Source organism: Bos grunniens, chromosome 20, assembly GCF_055505025.1.
Source record: "Bos grunniens cultivar Pamir isolate PY7600 chromosome 20, Bosgru_T2T1.0, whole genome shotgun sequence".
Taxonomy (NCBI): Eukaryota; Metazoa; Chordata; class Mammalia; order Artiodactyla; family Bovidae; genus Bos; species Bos grunniens.
This window is the reverse complement of record NC_141184.1, coordinates 34,938,565-34,957,614: the sequence shown is the minus strand read 5'-3', so window position 1 is coordinate 34,957,614 and position 19,050 is coordinate 34,938,565. Positions and strand designations below refer to the sequence as shown.

Here is a 19,050-nt window from a genome sequence, read left to right as displayed (position 1 = left end):
AGTTTTATCTGAAATGTTTTAATTTCTGAATGAAAAAATAACTTTATGTAGTACTTCATTAATTAAAATGTTTTCAAAAGAAGAGAACAGAAAGTAGTCATCTTTAAGTGGACTGAAGATAAGAAATTTTTTAAAAAATTCTTATTTTGAGCTATCTAAATGATTCAAAAATTCTCAATATTTTATGAAAAGTTTTTACTTCATCTACATTTTTTGCATAGAGAATACAACAGAAGGGTTTGTGATCTCAAGGATTCAATCAATAATTTTTAAATCTATATAAATACATAATTATTGAGAATCTGTGAGGAAACAAAGAAAGTAAAAAGTGACTGGCAGATTGGATCTTCTTGCCTGGAGAATCCCAGGCATGGCGGAGCCTGGTGGGCTGCCGTCTATGGGGTCGCACAGAGTCGAACACGACTGAAGCGACTTAGCAGCAGCAGCAGACTGGATCAGAGAAAATGTGATACTGATTTTCACTAAATGACAAAAGAAGACATTAGAAACCAGAGATCCATTAACCTAATATTGATAAGGGGCAAAAGTCCAAAACAAAGTTAAATAAGACTTCAAGGTACCAAAGAATGTCTCAAAAAGAAGGTAAACCAACAAAAGTGGTTTTTTTAACTTGATTTTTATATTGGCAGATCAAGAAAACATTTAACATCACTCTTTTCAAGGTGTCCCAGGAGAGTGAGAATGAGGCTAAGAATATTACAGCATTAGTCCTTTGGCAAAATTCATCAGAGGTGCCCCAAATCCAGCACACCTTGCCTCAGTCTCACCCCTAAACTGAGAACTTCTGCCTCCCCTCCTGAATGGCTCTGGGGCTCCTCTGGGTGTGAATACATCTTTGACACCCACTTATTCATCATAATGCTGCTTCTTGGATATCAGCCAAATTCTGACATCTTTTATTACAGGTGAGGAGATGGTCTAAAAACAGCACACTGTGCTTTTATATCTTGAAAACAGATTCCCTCAAGTTTTCTTGGCAGATAAAATAGAAATAATGCAGATGAGTGACAAAAGAATTCAGCTGAGTAACTGGTATGCATAGATTCTCATATAAGTGAACAACTTAATCTAAAAAGTTGTTTAGCAAATCAATGTCAAAAAAAAAGAAGGGTTTCTAATGGCACACCAAAGTCTGCCTCTTGCAATATGTATCAAGTTATTAACTGAATAAGAACTTATTGCACATTTACCAAATTTGCAATTAGCAAAACTCAAAGATCTGACCATTACATAAGTTTTATGTAATTATCATCCCCTCCAGGAGGAAGAGCTTAATTTTTCCACTCTCCCAAATGTGAGCGGCATTTATTGATTTGCTTCCAAAGAATGGCATATGGAAAAGTGAGGAAAAAGTAACTCTATAGTGAAGAAATCTTACAAACACGATAGCATGTACCTCTGAAATGTGTTAAGGGCACTTCCCCTCTGTGATATTCAGCCCAAAAACCCATAGCTTCAGTCTAACCATGAGAAAAACATCATTTAAAAAATAATAATAAATCAAAGGATATTCTACAAAATACCTGTCCTGTACACCTCAAAACTGTCCAGGTCATGAAAAACAAGGAAAGACTGAGATACTATTATAAACCAGAGGATACTAGACAGACCTGAAGACTAAATGTAATGTAGTATCTTGGGATATTGCTTTTTTTAAAGTGAAATCCAAATAAAGGTTAGAGTTGAGCTAATGGTAATGCACCAACCTTGGCTTAATTGTCACAAGTGTAATGTGATGTGGTAATGTAAAATGTTAATAAGAAGAGGAACTGGGTACTTGAACTACCTTATAGCTTTTCTGTAAATTAAAAAATATTCTGAAATTAAAAGTTTACTAAAATTTTGAACCGGAAATATCAAATGACCTCTTTATTTGAGCACACATACCTATATTTTTCACCTCTTTCAACTGAAAAGGTCAAGAAGTAATGATACCCCAATATCAGTGAACATGTGCAGCAACCAGATTTAGCCTTTGAATACCACTCCCATAACAAAACAGCTGTCTGTGGAAAAATCCTTACTCTGGGACTTGGAAAGGCATGTACTAGGATAATAAGTAAGCTTTTAAAGACAAATAAGGTCATGTCAAAACACAGCAATCAGGGACTCCCACTGGCCAAATCTTGGACAACTTAAAAATCAAAAAAAAATAAAAAATAAAAAATAATGACTCCAACTGACTGAAACACAGGAAAATTTTAAAATCATAAATACTGGTAATTGCAAAAGAAAAAAAACACAATCATCATCACCAATAGCAACAACTCATTTAACAACACTAATCTGTAAGCTAAAAATGAGTAATAAAAGGGTAATAACTAAGCATTTATCCTGACTCTTCAGCAGGAATTGTATTTCAGGGGAATCAATTAATATCAGTTAATGAAGAAAAAGTACTTCTTTTAGAAGAATGCCAACAAGTAAAAGTAGATGAAATAGCAGATTTAGAAAACCACTATCTTGCAATACTCAATGAAACAAAATAAATGATTCAGGTATGAATAATCAAGGGATGCTAAATTTATTAATTGAAAGGATAAATAGAATCTGGATATTAACGTGGTACCAAGGTGTTTTCCCACAAAGGTTTTGCCTATTTCAAGTATGTAATATTAACTTTACAATGGAGGAATAAGATATTCCAACTTACCCCAGGGATCAGTCTTAACTTCTAGTCACTAATACTGACAACAACCAGATAATACATGCCACCTAATATTAGACAATATGGATTATAATCAAGCCTTTGGATCTTCTATAGGAAATATGGGAGATAAAGAGAAAACTTAGATGATATCAAAAGGAAGCAATTAGAAAATCATGAAGGAAAAATCTCATAGAGGACAACTACACCTGTCTTTTAACAAAGTTATGGGAAAGAAATGGTTAAGGAAGGGTCACTGTAGATTAAAAGATAAGTAAGAGAGGTACAAAATAGATGTGTTGTGTATTACTTGATTGGATCCATGTCTGACAAACCAGCATTAAAACACATTTTGAGAGCAAATGAGGAAATTTAAATATGGAATGTTAATTAGAAATATTGAGGAATTCTAAAGAATTTTGTTAAAAGTAATAATAGAACTACATTTACATAGAAAGCATCTGTCATTTTAAAGGGAACACACTGAAGTATTTCAAAGTGAAAGGTCTGTGTTTTTTTTAATATTATAGTTGATTTATAATATTAGTTTTAGGTGTATAACAGAGCAATTCAATATTTTATGGATTATACTCCATTTAAAATTACTACAGACTAATGCCTATATTTCCTTTTGTTATACAATATACCTCTGTTGTCTATTTATCTTATACACAGTGGTCTGTATCCCCTTAATCCCATACCCCTATGTCACCCCTCTCCCCACTCCTCACTGGTAACCACTGGTTGAGTCTCCCCATCCATGAGTCTATCACTCATGGATTATTTAACAGTGTCTTCACTTTTAAATAATTCAAAAATTACAAAAATGAGCTGAAATAAATAAAAACATATTTGTAACTGCTGCTGCTGCAGCAGCATAACTGCTAAATCTAGGTAAAGAGTAGATGGCTATTGTACTAATCCCTCTATTTGTCTCTCCATTTGAAATTGTTTACAGTAAAAAGTGAATTATAGATGAATAGGTAAATAGATATAAAATATACACTGAGCCAATAAAAGGCTTCCCCAGTGGTTCAGCAGTAGATAATCTGCCTGCCAATGCCAGGAACCACAGGAAACAAGGATTTGATCCCTGGGTTGGGAAGATCTCCTGGAGGAGGAAATGGCAACCCACTCCAATATTCTTGTCTGGAGAATCTCATGGAGGATTCTTGCCTGGAGAATCCCATGAACAGAGGAGCCTGGCAGGCTACAGTCCACAGGATCACACAGAGTTGGACATGACTGAAGCAACTTACCATATACGCACGAGTCAAAAAAAAAATCATAAAAAGCAGAGACAGTCACATTACTTAGAGATCAGGAGCAAGTGATAGCAAAGTTAAATAGTTGTCATGATTTAAAGGAGTAATATTCACGTAACATTTGCAATTTTAGAGTTTTATATTAATTTTATATGTTGTCAAGAATTCTATTTCTTCCCGTCTAAACCTTTGATAGCTCACAATTACATACAGGATGCAACAATTTAATTGTAGAAGAGAAAATAAGCTTATTCTTGGTTTTTTCCTGCATTTTCAATTGTAACAGTGTAGCAAATGACACATTTTAATAAATAATAGAGCACTGGCTTGAAACTCATGAGACATGTATTCTCTTCAGAGCTGATTATTAACAAAGCACTGAATAGGGACTTCCCTGGTGGTCCAGTGGCTAAGACTCCATGCTCTCAATGCAGGCGACCTGGGGAACCCAGGGAACTGATCCCACATGCTGCAACTAAGACCTGGTACATACAAATTAAAAAAAAAGCAGCACTGGATAGTCCTGAACAAGTCACGTTACAGCTGCAAAGATAGAAGGAAAGCATAATCCCTTTATGTATCGAGAGACTATCATGTGGGGAAAAGGGATATAAACAACATATTTTATGTACATTTTCAAAAGGTCATCATACTAACTCAAGATGAACATCACTATTTTAAATCATCAGAGCTATTTTAAATACAGCCATCATTGGAGATACTGGAGGGCTTTTTGTATTTTTTTGTTTTTGTTTTTTTGTCTTTTCCTTTCCAATTGATTATTTATTTGACATGATCTATTTAGTGAATTTTCAAATTTTTACTTCAGACAGGCTGCAGAAAAATCCCAGCATCTCGTTTAGATGCCTTAACCATCACTTTCACCACAAAAGGGTCACGGAAGCAAACGCTCAACAGTCCAGAGACAGGAACTTTGTTTATACAGTTAATGGAACCCAGAGTTTACAAGTGGAGATTAAGCAAAAAGACATTAAGCCTACAAGTTCAGGTTGAAGACAAAACTAGATTTATACCCCATTCACATAAGAGTGAAACTGGGTCTGAATAACTTCAGCTAATCCACATATCTTGAATATTTTTAAATCTCATCATTGAAAGCTCATTTACAATATACATCATGTTGTATCAGCAAGTTAACAAGTTTCACCAGTAAAATCCATTTCTGATATTCAATAAGCTAAAAGATCAAAGGTGGTCAAAAACAGAAACAAGAGGGTGGCTTACAGTAGCAATACATAAAGCCCTTTATGATACAATGCTAGCTGACCATACCTGCACAGTGCAGCACCCACTAGCACTTGGCTATTGGCTTAACATATGCTATACACATATATATAATATTACACAGTAGCTACTGAAGTGTTTTAAACTAGACAAAGTAACAATTTCTAAATACAAATATTTTTAAAAAACACAACAAAAAACAGAAAATGTTTTTAGAACAGATTCCTGTAACTAAAGGGAACTTAATAAAAGGTACACTTTCCTTTCATCTGAATAACGAAGGTAGAATACAGTCATGTAAACTTACTGTATTCTGATAAAACTCACCATAAATGGAATTCAAATGACCAGAGACTCTGTCTTCAAAAATGAAGATATTAAGTTGCATAACACATACCATTCACAGGGCTGAAGGGATCGAAATGCCTTAAAAGAAGCATCCATTCCAGCAAAATCCCAAAATTTAACATCATAGTCATATCCTCCAGTCACCAAACGGGCACCTGAGGGATCCAGACCCAAAGCAGAAACCTGTTATTTAAAAAAAATAAAAAATTAAATGGAGAGAAACTATTTATAGCCTATTATAACCCCCATTTCCTTTCTCTAACCCTGCTGCTGCTGCTGCTGCTGCTAAGTCGCTTCAGTCGTGTCTGACTCTGTGTGACCCCATAGATGGCAGCCCACCAGGCTCCTCTGTCCCTGGGATTTTCCAGGCAAGAATACTGGAGTGGGTTGCCATTTCCTTCTCCAATGCATGCATGCATGCATGCATGCTAAGTCGCTTCAGTCATGTCCAACTCTGTGCGACCCTATGGACAGCAGCCCACCAGGCTCCCCTGTCCATGGGATTCTATAGGCAAGAATACTGGAGTGGGTTGCCATTCCCTTCTCTCTAACCCTACTTCCTACCTTATAGGTGCTGAAAATATAGATCACTAACTGCTATTACTTATGAAAAGTAAAAATGGACAGCACCTTCTAAATCATTTGACTTTGTTATTATATTATTTCCTTGAAATACAAGAAAATTTTTTTTATTTATTTTAATTGGAGGATAATTATAATATTGTGATGGGTTTTGCCATACATCAACATGAATCAGCCATAGGCATACATTTGTCCCCTTCCTCCTGAACCCCACTCTGACTTCCCTCCCCACCCCATCCCTCCAGGTTGTCACAGAGCACCAGGTTTGGGCTCCCTGGGTCATACATCAAACTCCCACTGGCTATCTATTTTAATTTAATCGAATCACCAGCTTCATCCCAGCTTCTCTACCGTGTACTCTGAATAGCTAGCTATCACTGCAATTTCATGTGATACACTAAGTTGCCTTGGAATATAAGTAGGTATCTTAAAAACAATCCACTTTTTCAGTAAAAGATTTTGAGAAAGCCTTTTAAGATTGACTGTTACTAAATGAAGAACACATGAATCTAAAATTACCAAAATGAGTCATGTGAGTAGAAACCATAAATCAATTTAACAAAACAAAGTGGAAATTATTATCTTGTGAATATGGCTAAATGACTCTAAGTATAGTCACCTTAAATAATTATTTTTAAACATGAGTTTATAAGTAACTAGCCACATTATAATATCACTTATACTGGTTCCATAAACTATTTGCTTTCCCTGTTAACTTTCTGAGGTCCAACTCACATACAAATATCCAATGTGTAGCTCACTGTTCTTGAGCTGTATTTAACATTCTCATCAAAGTAGTTAGTCCCTGGATCTACTGCCTCTCAGAAGGAAAGAACTGCATTTGGACTGCACATTAAACGTGATTGTCATATAGAAGACAGAAAAAGGATCACAGTTTGAAATAAAGAAAGGGAAGGCCATACAGAAAGTTACTATAAATCAATTCTCTAAATAGACATGAAAAGTTAAGTTACAGAAGAAATCATATGAAATCTGGAATTTGCTTAAAACAATCCCACAAGGTAGGCAGATGGCATGGGGGAAAGGAGGTTTATTAGAAATGTAAGGTATACAGGAAACAAGATGGGCCTTATGTCAACAACTGGTAAGGCTCAGATACACATATATGGGAATTCCTTTCAGTATTCTCTATAATTCTGTGAATGGGTAAACATTTTTACAAAAACTAGTTTAAAAAAAAACAGACATATAAAGAAATAGACATGTAAAAAAAGACCTATTTCCAAGAAATTGAAATACATATGCAAAGGCAGGACTGCCCCCCCCCCAAAAAAATAGTTAACCTAACAGTACAACTAGAAGCTCTGATTTTTAATGTGTAAAATAACAAAGTATTGTTTAAATTGTATACATTTATTTTATTTTTTAATTTTAATTTATGCATTTTTAAAGATAAAATTTGCTTTGAAAAAATATGAATATTTACTCATATATATAATTTAGAAAGATGGTAACGATAACCCAGTATGCGAGACAGCAAAAGAGACACAGATGTATAGAACAGTCTTTTGGACTCTGTGGGAGAGGCGGGAGGGGATGATTTGGGAGAATGGCATTGAAACATGTATAATATCATATATGAAACAAATCGCCAGTCCAGGTTCGATGCATGATACTGGATGCTTGGGGCTGGTGCACTGGGATGACTCAGAGGGATGGTACAGGAAGGGAGGTGGGAGGGGGGTTCAGGATAGGGAACATGTGTATACCCGTGGTGGATTCATGTTGATGTATGGCAAAACCAATACAATATTGTAAAGTAATTAGCCTCCAATTAAAATAAATAAAATTTTTTAAAATGTTAAAAGGAAAAAATATATATGAATATTTAAATAAAATGTATTATTTATCTGTTATTAACAGAACTACCTGTTGCAAAAATCTCTAAATGACAGGAAAGCTTCCTTTTTAAGTACTAGTAGTCTATAATTTTTTTTATTTACTGAAATTGAAAATTGGTAAAATTCTTTCATGATTTCAGAATAAAAATATAAAAATGTGATTTAATAAAAAGTAGGTATAGTATGAAGAACTAGATGGAAATGGCAACAATGAAAGGCAGCAATTCTCAGATATTTTGGTTTCAAGACCTTTTACACTCAAAATCTTTTGAGAACCCCTAAAAATGTCTGTTTATGCAAGTTATGTGTCAATATTTACCATAAGCAAAAATCAAAATTAGGACATTTATAATATTTACTGTTTACTTCATTTAAAATAATAATAAACCCACTGTACTTTATAACCATTTTATGGAAACAATATTTTCAAAAGTAAAAATTTCAGTGGGGAAAATATCATTATTTTAGCATACATGGCTATTAATTCTATCATTTGCATTATTTCTGGATCTATTTCTATTGATTGATATTTTTCTGCCTCGTTATGGGATTTTACTTCTTTACATGTCAGACATCTATTAGAAAAAAAGCTTGCTTCATTATAAAGGGAAACCAAGATAATTTTATTCTTTTATTCATTCACAAGCAAGTTTCATTCACTCAACTATCATTTTTAATAAAATACCATTAAATCTTTTTTTTTTACAATAAGATAGGTGGCACTAGGGATAAAGAACCCATCTGCCAATGCAGGAAACTTAAGAAACATGGATTCCATCCCTGGGTCAGGAAGATTCCCTGGAGAAGGAAATGGCAACCCACTCCAGAATTCTTGCTGGGAAATCTGAAGGACAGAGGAGCCTGGTGGGCTCCAGCCCATGAGGTCGCACAGTCCATGAGTTCGCAAAGAGTTGGACATGACTGAAGTGACTTGGCAAAATGATTTCATCTTACACCTCAAAATTTTTACACTGCTTTAATTTTTAAATTAAAAATGTAAATGCTTTTGAACTGTGGTGTTGGAGAAGACTCTTGAGAGTCCCTTGGACTGCAAGGAGATCCAACCAGTCCATCCTAAAGGAAATCAGTCCTGGGTGTTTATTGGAAGGACTGATGTTGAAGCTGAAACTCCAATACTTTGGCCACCTCATGCAAAGAGCTGACTCATCTGAAAAGACCCTGATGCTGGGAAAGATTGAGGGCAGGAGGAGAAGGGGACGACAGAGGATAAGATGGTTGGATGGCATCACTGACGCAATGGACATGGGTTTGGGTGGACTCTGGGAGTTGGTGATGGATAGGGAGGCTTGGTGTGCTGCAGTTCATGGTGTCACAAAGAGTCAGACACAACTGAGCGACTGAACTGAACTGAATTTTTAAATAACATAAATAAATGTGACAATTATAAAATATAATCCATAAATCTAAGGAATGTAATCTTTAGAGTCATACTAAGCTTATGTTCATTTCTTATCTCAACTTCCACCTAAAAAATGAACTCAGGCCTCTTACTGATACAGAAATGAAGTTAACAGTAATGAGAAATTTTCCCACACTATAATACAAAAAATTATTTGAGTTTCATTTCTTTCTTTCATTTACAGTGTTCCTATATTGAAGAAAGAGGTTTTAAAGCCAACAATAACCATGAAAATTTCCTTAACAATAACAATAACAATTTCCTTAATGAATAAGTGTTCCTATTTTAAATGAAATGCAATGGCTATTTTGACTGAACAGAAAGCTAATCTGTTTTCCTTAATGTCCATCATTAAGGAAATGTCTATCACAATTTCTTTGTGATATCAGTTGATTGTATAATGGCCTTAATATAAGTATATCATTTTAGTTCACTTTTCCATGAGAGCCTGTCATTGAGGGAAAATAATTAAATTTTTAAAACTTACTGTCTTAGTGCCATGCTTTAGCGTTATTTCATGTGAGTCAGGGATCTTTCGGACAGGATTCTGAAAAAAGAAAATTCCATGACATTAAACAGTAATATACCGGGGAGGGAGGTGGGAGGAGGGTTCAGGATGGGGAACACATGTATACCTGTGGTGGATTCATTTTGATATTTGGCAAAACCAATACAATATTGCAAAGTTTAAAAACAAAATAAAATTTTAAAAAAAGTAATATACCATATTTGAGAGGAACTACATACATTCACAGGAAATTTAATTTTTAAAAATTGCATCACTGGCTTTTTAACACAAAACTTTAAAAGACTGGAAATAAAAAGTGTGAGTATATCATTTCTCAACTTCTAGATAGATTACAATTGGTCACTCTGAGCTGATAATAAATTTATCTTATATCTCTAAAAAGCTAAACCTAAGAAATTCTTTAGGTTGTATGAAACTTTAAGATCCTCTCCATACAGAAAATTCTTAAAGTCCTCTTTTCATTGGTACTTGGGCATACCTTAAAGTATTTATGCACTTAACTTATAATAGACAACACATTTATCTTAGAATTTGCACAGGATATATACCTTTTAACCCATAAAAGATTAAAAAACAAAAAGCTAATATTCAAATGGTACAAATACGGAATTCAGTGATTGATCAATTCAAAAAGCCTTTATTAAAGTGGGATTATACCAGATGCTAAGTAGCATTAGACACAGCCTCTACTCATCTCCCCTCCCAAGAGGGAACACCAATAACTCTGCATGTTATGTTAAAAAGGGTATGGACAGAACAATGGAGGGACAGAGGCGATGGATGCATAAACCAGACGTAAGAGGTCACAGCGATCATTTACGTAAGATGTTTCATTGTTTAATCAAGTCTCCGTTATCCAAGTGTAGGGTTACTATACTAAAATTATACAGTCATTACAACTTCATGCTAGGATTATCTTGCAATCTACTTAATTAAACATGTGCAATCTACAGACTTTGGTTTCTGACTTTCCTCCTTCTTCAGGATCACTGATGAATGAATCAATCACCAGTTCATTCTAGTTTATCTTAAATCTTTCCCCTACTATGGCTCTCTCTTCTCAGCATATGAACAATTAAAGTACTTCCCATATTAAAGCACGCACACACTAACTTCCCCCTATGTTTACTGCTGTATCATTATCTTTCCTTTATTTTTTCTTTCCTCACACTACATTTACACTCAGTGCCTCTACTTTCTTTCACCTTCTACCTCTACCATTTAAGCATTTGTCATTTAATTCCTAATGTCTAGCAGAGTTTTTAGCACTTAAGGGACCCTTAGTAAATATTTGTTGAATGAATAAATATTATTAATGCCCCAGGACACTTCACAGACCTTAACCGGCACATCTGACCTTTCATCAGCATGATAGCTTTGTAACTATTTCCTCCACCTTGAAAAATGTTCCTTCTTGGGAGGAATCAGCCTTGACAAAAAGCCAGAAAATCTAGGGTTTTAAAATCAAGCTCTGATACTCATTAACCCTGTCATAACCTCAGAAGAGTAATGACTTTCAGTTTCCTTATTTGCAAAGAGGATAACAACATCTGTCCCGTAAGTTATCGTGAATTAAGTGTTGTAAAGGTCATAATACAGAGTCTGGCACAAAGTAGTTGCTAAATAAGTGACAGCCATCATTTATTCTAAGGCATAGCTCCTGTCTGTCTCTCTGGTCATATTAGTCTATTTCTAGGCTTCACCTCCTCTTTATTTGGCTAATTTCTACTCACCCTTTAAGACTCAATTCAGATGTGACCTACTCCCTTCTGTGCTGTGCTATGCTTAGTCAGTCAATCATGTCCAACTCTTTGCTACCTCATGGACTGTAGCCTGCCAGGCTCCTCTGTCCATGGGGATTCTCCAGGCAAGAATACCGTACTCTCATAACAACTTCACCTTGTCTCGTGTGTGTATGCTCATTCGCTTCGGTCGTGTCCGACTCTTTGTGACCCCATGGACTGTAGCCCACCAGGCTCCTCTGTCTATGGGATTCTCCAGGCAAGAATACAGGAGTGGGTTGCCATACCCTCTTCCCGGGGTCTTCCCAATCCAGGGATCAAACCCATGTCTGGGTGCATCTCCTGCATTGCAGGTGGATTCTGTACCCACTGAGCCACCAGGGAAGCCCCACAGAACCTATCATAAAACATCGTAGTTTTTTACCTCTCTGTCTCCACACCGTTCCCTAACCAAACTGCAAAAGAGATACTTCTCAAAGACTGTGAGTACACACACACACACACACACATATTGTCTCTAGGTCCCTAATCTATAAAACACCTGGTATAATTCAGGCACACAAAAGTTTTTAGAGTGAATTAATGGCTGTTAACAATGTCTACCTTGTAAATCACATTAGATAATCTTTAATTTACCTCAAACATTAGTGTTTATGTCTATAAAGAAGAGCAGGTAGGTGCTATCCATCAGGTGAGTCTGCTGAGTGACAGTCAAAGATAACTGGCAATTTCCCAAAAGTAAAAACCTTTGAAGACCAAATGATCCTGTCCCAGACTAAAAAAGCACATATAAACTTGCAAGTATAGAGAAATGAAGGTGGTTTTGTTTTAGACTTGTTTGCCTCTGAAAGTGGCTATAGTTCATTAGCACCACAGATCAGTAAAGATCAGGAACCCAGAGGCACTGCACAAAAACACTGACCTCACAGTAACCCAAGGAACTGCAGGAGAGCTTGCAGTTTATTTCAAGACAAAGATATTACAGAATGGTTCACGATCTCTTAGAAAGTCCCACACACACCCATCTCAGATATACCAATATTCCAACACAAATTTCAAAATAATTTAAAAGTTGAGCAAATGAATTCTGGACTGCCTCTATACTAATTATGTAAACCACTGCTTCCTTTGCAGTTGACAATATTTGTAAGTAATAAAAACTCATGTAAAGGTGCTAAGTACTCCTAAAAGAAACAAGAGAACAGTTCAATTGTTTTACTTTGAGAAGAATCTATTACTATTGTTTCATAACCAATGACTATTTTATCACTCAGGAAAGAGAAACACTGTCACCAAAAGGAAGGATGAAAATTATTTCACTGAGTTCAATGCAGAATGTGCCTATATACAGACAATTTTTGACATTTAAAGAAAAAACTTGCAAGAACACAGAACAACTTAGTATTTACATTAGGAGTAAATTAAATATTTAAATAAATATTGTTTACATTTAAAATCAAAGTTTTACTGGAAATCATGTAGGGCATAACTCATAAAAAGCCCATATAATTGGCACAACTAAATCATCTAAAATAGTAGCTATCCATCTTTTGGTAGCATATCACTTGATGGTGACTGTTCTTTGTCCAGAACTTTTACTAATGACTTTTTGAAATATGGCTTAGTGTGAAATTTGCTATAACAGTAAAACATTTTCAAGATTTCCCTGCCAGAGGACATCATAAACTACAAGACCTCAATGAAGTCATTTACTGCCAAAATTCGTAACAAGAGCTACACTCTTAATGGAAGATGGGAAAAGATACCAGTTTCTGTTTTGGTTTGATTTTAAATGCCAACCAAAGGGTTATTTCCCAGGCTCTTTTGTTTACCTCAATAAGAACAATGATAGCAAACATATCTGGAATAACATGAGCAATTCCATCTGATGTACATACATCCTTACAGTGTTTTCAAAAGAACTGAAAATCATTAATAACCTTTCTGGAATAAATTTGTCATAAATTTTAAAAGTTAGATATGTGTAGTACTTTGAGCCAAAATAAAAAAGTCTCAGTTCAGTTCAGTCACTCAGTCATGTCCGACTCTTTGTGACCCCATGAATTCCAGCACGCCAGGCCTCCCTGTCCATCACCAACTCCTGGAGTTCACCCAGACTCATGTCCATCGAGTCGGTGATGCCATCCAGCCATCTCATCCTCTGTCGTCCCCTTCTACTTCTGCCCCCAATCCCTCCCAGCATCAGGGTCTTTTCCAATGAGTCAACTCTTTGCATGAGGTGGCCGAAGTATTGAAGTTTCAGCTTTAGCATTAGTCCTCCCAAAGAACACCCAGGACTGATCTCCTTTAGAATGGACTGGTTGGATCTCCTTGCAGTCCAAGGGACTCTCAAGAGTCTTCTCCAACACCACAGTTCAAAAGAATCAGTTCTTCGGCGCTCAGCCTTCTTCACAGTCCAACTCTCACATCCATACATGACCACAGGAAAAACCATAGCCTTGACTAGACGGACCTTTGTTGGCAAAGTAACGTCTCTGCTTTTGAATATGCTATCTAGGTTGGTCATAACTTTTCTTCCAAGGAGTAAAAAGTCTACTCAGTAATAAATGTCTACCACAAAGCAGCTAGTAGTTGTGGCAGAAAATGGAGATTTCCATAAAGGAGCTTGAAAATGAGTGCTACTTTCTCCCAGAAACCACTCTGGAAATAGTTACCAGTGTAGTATCATTGGTTGTTGTTCGCTGTTTAGTCACTCAGTCATGTCTGACTCTTTGTGACCCCATGAAATGCAGCATGCCAGGCTTTCCTGTCCTTCACCAACTCCCAGAGCTTGCTCAAATTCATGTCCATTGGGTCAGTAATGCCATCCAACCATCTCATCATCCGTTGTCCCCTCCTCCTCCTGCCTTCAGTTTTTCCCAGCATCAGGGTCTTTCCCAGTTCTTATTATCAGGTGGCCAAAGTACTGCAGCTTCAGCTTCAGTACCCATCGTTCCAGAGAATATTCAGGACTGATTTCCTTTAGGATTGACTGGTTGACTCTCCTTGAAGTGCAAGGGACTTCCAAGAGTCTTCTCCAACACCCCAATTTGAAAGCATCAATTCTTCAGTGCTCAGCTTTCTTTATGGTCCAACTCTCACATCCAAACACAACTACATCCTTACATGAAAAACTATAATTTTCATTGTAGAGACCTTTGTCAGCAAAGTGATGTCTCTACTTTTTAATACACTGTCTAGGTTGGTCATAGCTCTTCTTCCAAAGAACAAGCATCTTTTAATTTCATGGCTGCAGCCACTGTCCAGAGTGATTTTGGAGTCCAGGAACATAAAGTCTGTCACTATTTCCACTGTTGCCCCATTTATTTGCCACGAAGTGATGGGACCAGATGCCATGATATTAGTTTTCTGAATATTAAGAGTTTTAAGCTAGTTTTTTCACTCTCTTCTTTCACTTTGATCAACAGGCTCTTTAGTTCTTCTTTGCTTTCTCCCATAAGGGTGGTGTCATCTGCATATCTGAGGTTATTGTTATTTCTCCCTGTAACCTTGATTCCAGCTTGTGCTTCATCCAGTCCAACATTTCACATGATGTACTCTGCATATAAGTTAAATAAGCAGGGTGACAACATACAGCCTTGACATACTCCTTTCCCAATTTGCAGCCAGTCCATTATTCCATGTCCAGTTCTAACTGTTGCTTCTTGACCTGCAAACAGGATTCACAGGAGGCAGGTAAGGTGGTTTGGTATTCCCATCTCTTGAAGAATTTTCCAGTTTGTTGTGATCCACATAGTCAAAGGCTTTAGTGTAGTCAATGAAGCAGAATTAGACGTTTTTCTGGAATTCTCTTGCTTTTTCTATGATCCAAAGGATGTTGGCAATTTGATCTCTGGTTACTCTGCTTTTCCTAAATCCAGCTTATACATCTGGAAGTTCCAGTTTCATGTACTGTTGAAACCTAGCTTGAATTATCACAAGCAACCAGAGTCCAGTTAGAGTCCATTCTGTTGTAACTCTTAGAATTCATTCATTTACTCATTCACTTACTAATCACACATTCACTTAACAACATTTATTGAGTGTTTAATCATATACAACATACCAGGAACTAAGTTAAAGATAAAAAGACCAATAACAAAGACTTTGCTCACAAAGAACTGCCAGTCTAACAAAATAAAACAAATAGGTAAACAAATAAGCAAACTAAAATCTTTCAGAGGCTATGGCAGAAGGATACACAGGGTTCAGCACTCAATTGCATTACGCCTAGGAATTCCACGTGCCTAGAAAAGTAGAGAGTGATTAGAAAAGGTTTCATGCAAGAGATGTTTGAGACGCCTTTGGAAAAACAGAAGTTCCCTAGGTAAAAGCGGAGGACATCTAGGATAGAATAAGATGACTCTTGACACTTTCTCAACTGCAAATAGTTTTGCCTGGCTGGAGTTTAAATTTCTGGGCAAGAAAAAGGGAAAGGACGTGTGTGTGTGTGCGTGTGTTAGTTACTGTTAACCCAGAAAGTTAGTTAGCCCAGAGAGTCAGTTATGAGCCAAACTGTATACAATGCCAAGAATCTGAAATTCAAGTTCTAAGACACGTAGAGTAATATAACAAGATTTGAGATTTCAAAAAAAATCACCAAGGCATCAAAAGAGACAGTTAACACAGTGAAAAGGTAACATACAGAATGGGAGAAAACATTTGCAATACATATATCTGATATGGTATCAATATTTAGAATAAATTAAAAACTTCTATGACTCAAAAACAACAACAAAAAAGCTCATTTCAAAATATGGCAAAGGAGTTGAATAGCTATTTTTTCCAGAGAAGATACACAAATGACCAACAAGCATATGAGAAGATATTCAATATCACTAATCCTTCAGTTCAGTTCAGTTCAGTCGCTCAGTCGTGTCCGACTCCTTGCGACCCCATGAATCACAGCATGCCAGGCCTCCCTGTCCATCACCAACTCCCAGAGCTCACCCAAATTCATGTCCATTGAGTCAGTGATGCCATCCAGCTATCTCAAGCTCTGTCACCCCCTTCTCCTCCTGCCCCCAATCCCTCCCAGCATCAGGGTCTTTTCCAATGAGTCAACTCTTCGCATGAGGTGGCCAAAGTACTGGAGTTTCAGCCTCAGCATCAGTCCTTCCAATGAACACCCAGGACTGGTCTCCTTTAGGATGGACTGGTTGGATCTCCTTGCAGTCCAAGGGACTCTCAAGAGTCTTCTCCAGCATCACAGTTCAAAAGCATCAATTCTTCGGCGCTCAGCTTTCTTCACAGTCCAACTCTCACATCCATACATGACCACAGGAAAAACCATGGCCTTGACTAGACAGACCTTTGTTGGCAAAGTAATGTCTCTGCTTTTGAATATGCTATCTAGGTTGGTCATAACTTTCCTTCCAAGGAGTAAGCGTCTTTTAATTTCATGGCTGCAGTCACTATCTGCAGTGATTTTGGAGCCCAAAAAAATAAAGTTTGACACTGTTTCCACTGTTTCCCCATTTATTTCCCATGAAGTGATGGGACCAGAGTAATCCTTAGGGAAATCCAAATCAAAACCACAATGAGATACCACTTCACACTCAATGCAATACTAATATTTAATGAGGAAAAAGAAAGAAAAACTACATAAATGTTAGCAAGGATAGCTGTACATCTAAAAATGAGTAAGACTGCAAATTTTATATTATGTGCAATTTACCAAAAAAACCTTATACTAGATACAACACACATAAGCAAACCAAAAAAGATTAAATGATGCATACTATTAAGCTGGAATACTTCTCAATATGCTAACAAATGCTAGGTAAGCTTCAAAATGAATCATTTATCAAATATTTACAATCTTCCTTCAAAAATGTAAAGTTATATGTTTAAAATACTGCAGGAAGGAAAGACAATTTCCTATCTAAATCTCACAGCTGGTTCCAATCCTTCAATTAGCAGTATTCCCAAACCACTTCTAAATTACCTTCAAACCATCTATGCCCTATTGCAAGCTGCAATCTTGGAGGACATTTCTTAGTAACATGACTTAAAAGTACATTGTTAAATAACTCTTTGTACTTGTAGGGCTGAGAAACTTAAAAAGGATAGTTCATTCTTATATTTTATCAGAAGTCACATTTTAAAAAATATGATATTAGCAATAAACACAAAGATGACAAATACTCTTTATGTTTATCATACAAAAATGGCAGGTAATTAGCCAACAGAATTTATATCAAATGACATTTATTTTCAAAGCTACCATGGACATATACTGTATCATTTCCTAACACTCCAAAATTTTATGAATATTTCAGCTCTTATGTGGATGGTGACTGCAGCCATGAAATTAAAAGACGCTTGTTCCTCGGAAGAAAAGTTATGACAAACCTAGACAGTGTATTAAAAAGCAGACACATCACTCTGCCAACAAAGGTCTGTATAGTCAAAACTATGGTTTTTCCAGTAGTCATGTGTGGATGTGAGAGTTGGACCATAAAGAAGGCTGAGTGCCAAAGAATTTATGCTTTTGAAATGTGGTGCTGGAGAAGACTCTTGAGAGTCCCTTGGACTGCAAGGAGATCAAACCAGTCAATCCTAAAGGAAATTAGTCCTGAATATTCATTGGAAGGACTGATGCTGAAGCTGAAGCTCCAGTAATTTGGCCACCTGATGCAAAGAGCCGACTCACTGGAAAGGACCTTGATGCTGGGAAAGATTGAGGGTAAACAGAGAACCTTCAATGTCTCTCTAATAACATTAGTCACAACTGTAACTTGTCATAGCATCACATAATTTGTTTTAGTAATTTTCTTTATTAGTAGAACGTTACTGTGGGTTAAATTTAGAAAAACTAACGTTTTTAAAGAAGTTTCTGGTCAAAGGGTATAAACTTTTTAGTTATAAGATAAATGACTTCTGAGAATCAAATTCTCAGCATGGTAACTACAGTTAATAACACTGTGTTGTATACTTGAAACTTGCTAAAAGAGTAGAGCTTAAATGTTCTCACCATGTGTATGTGCTCAGTTGCAAAGTCGTACAAACCCTTTGTAACCCCATGGACTGTAGCGCCCCAGGCTCCTCTGTTCATACGATTTCCAGGGCATTCCATGATTTGTGGCTCAACAATGCCAATATCTGGGGCCTCCCTGGTGGCTCAGATGGTAAAGAATCCACCTGCAAAGCAGGAGACCCAAGTTTGATCCCTGAGTCAGGAAGGTCCCCTGGAGAAGGGAATGGCTATCCACTCCAGGATTCTTGCCTGAAGAATCCCATGGACAGAGAAGCCTGGATGGCTACCATCCATGGGGTCACAAAAAATAGGACATGACTGAGCAACTGAGCACACACATAGCAATTTAATATTTCTATAGATTATACTCCATTATAGGTTATTACAAGATAATAGGTATAATCTGTGCT

At 36.5% G+C, this 19,050-nt stretch overlaps 1 protein-coding gene across 3 annotated transcripts in view; it reads right to left on the bottom strand.

The window, feature by feature from the left end:
* Positions 1 to 19,050, bottom strand: part of WDR70 (WD repeat domain 70) — a 285,459-nt gene that overhangs the window by 216,081 nt on the left and 50,328 nt on the right. For all 3 annotated transcript variants that reach the window (XM_086361477.1, XM_086361480.1, XM_086361478.1), the window contains 2 exons: positions 9,878 to 9,937; positions 5,576 to 5,709 (listed from right to left, as the gene is read on the bottom strand). In XM_086361477.1, coding sequence (XP_086217603.1) covers positions 5,576 to 5,709; positions 9,878 to 9,937 — 194 coding nt within the window. The remainder of the gene's footprint in view (positions 1 to 5,575; positions 5,710 to 9,877; positions 9,938 to 19,050) is intronic.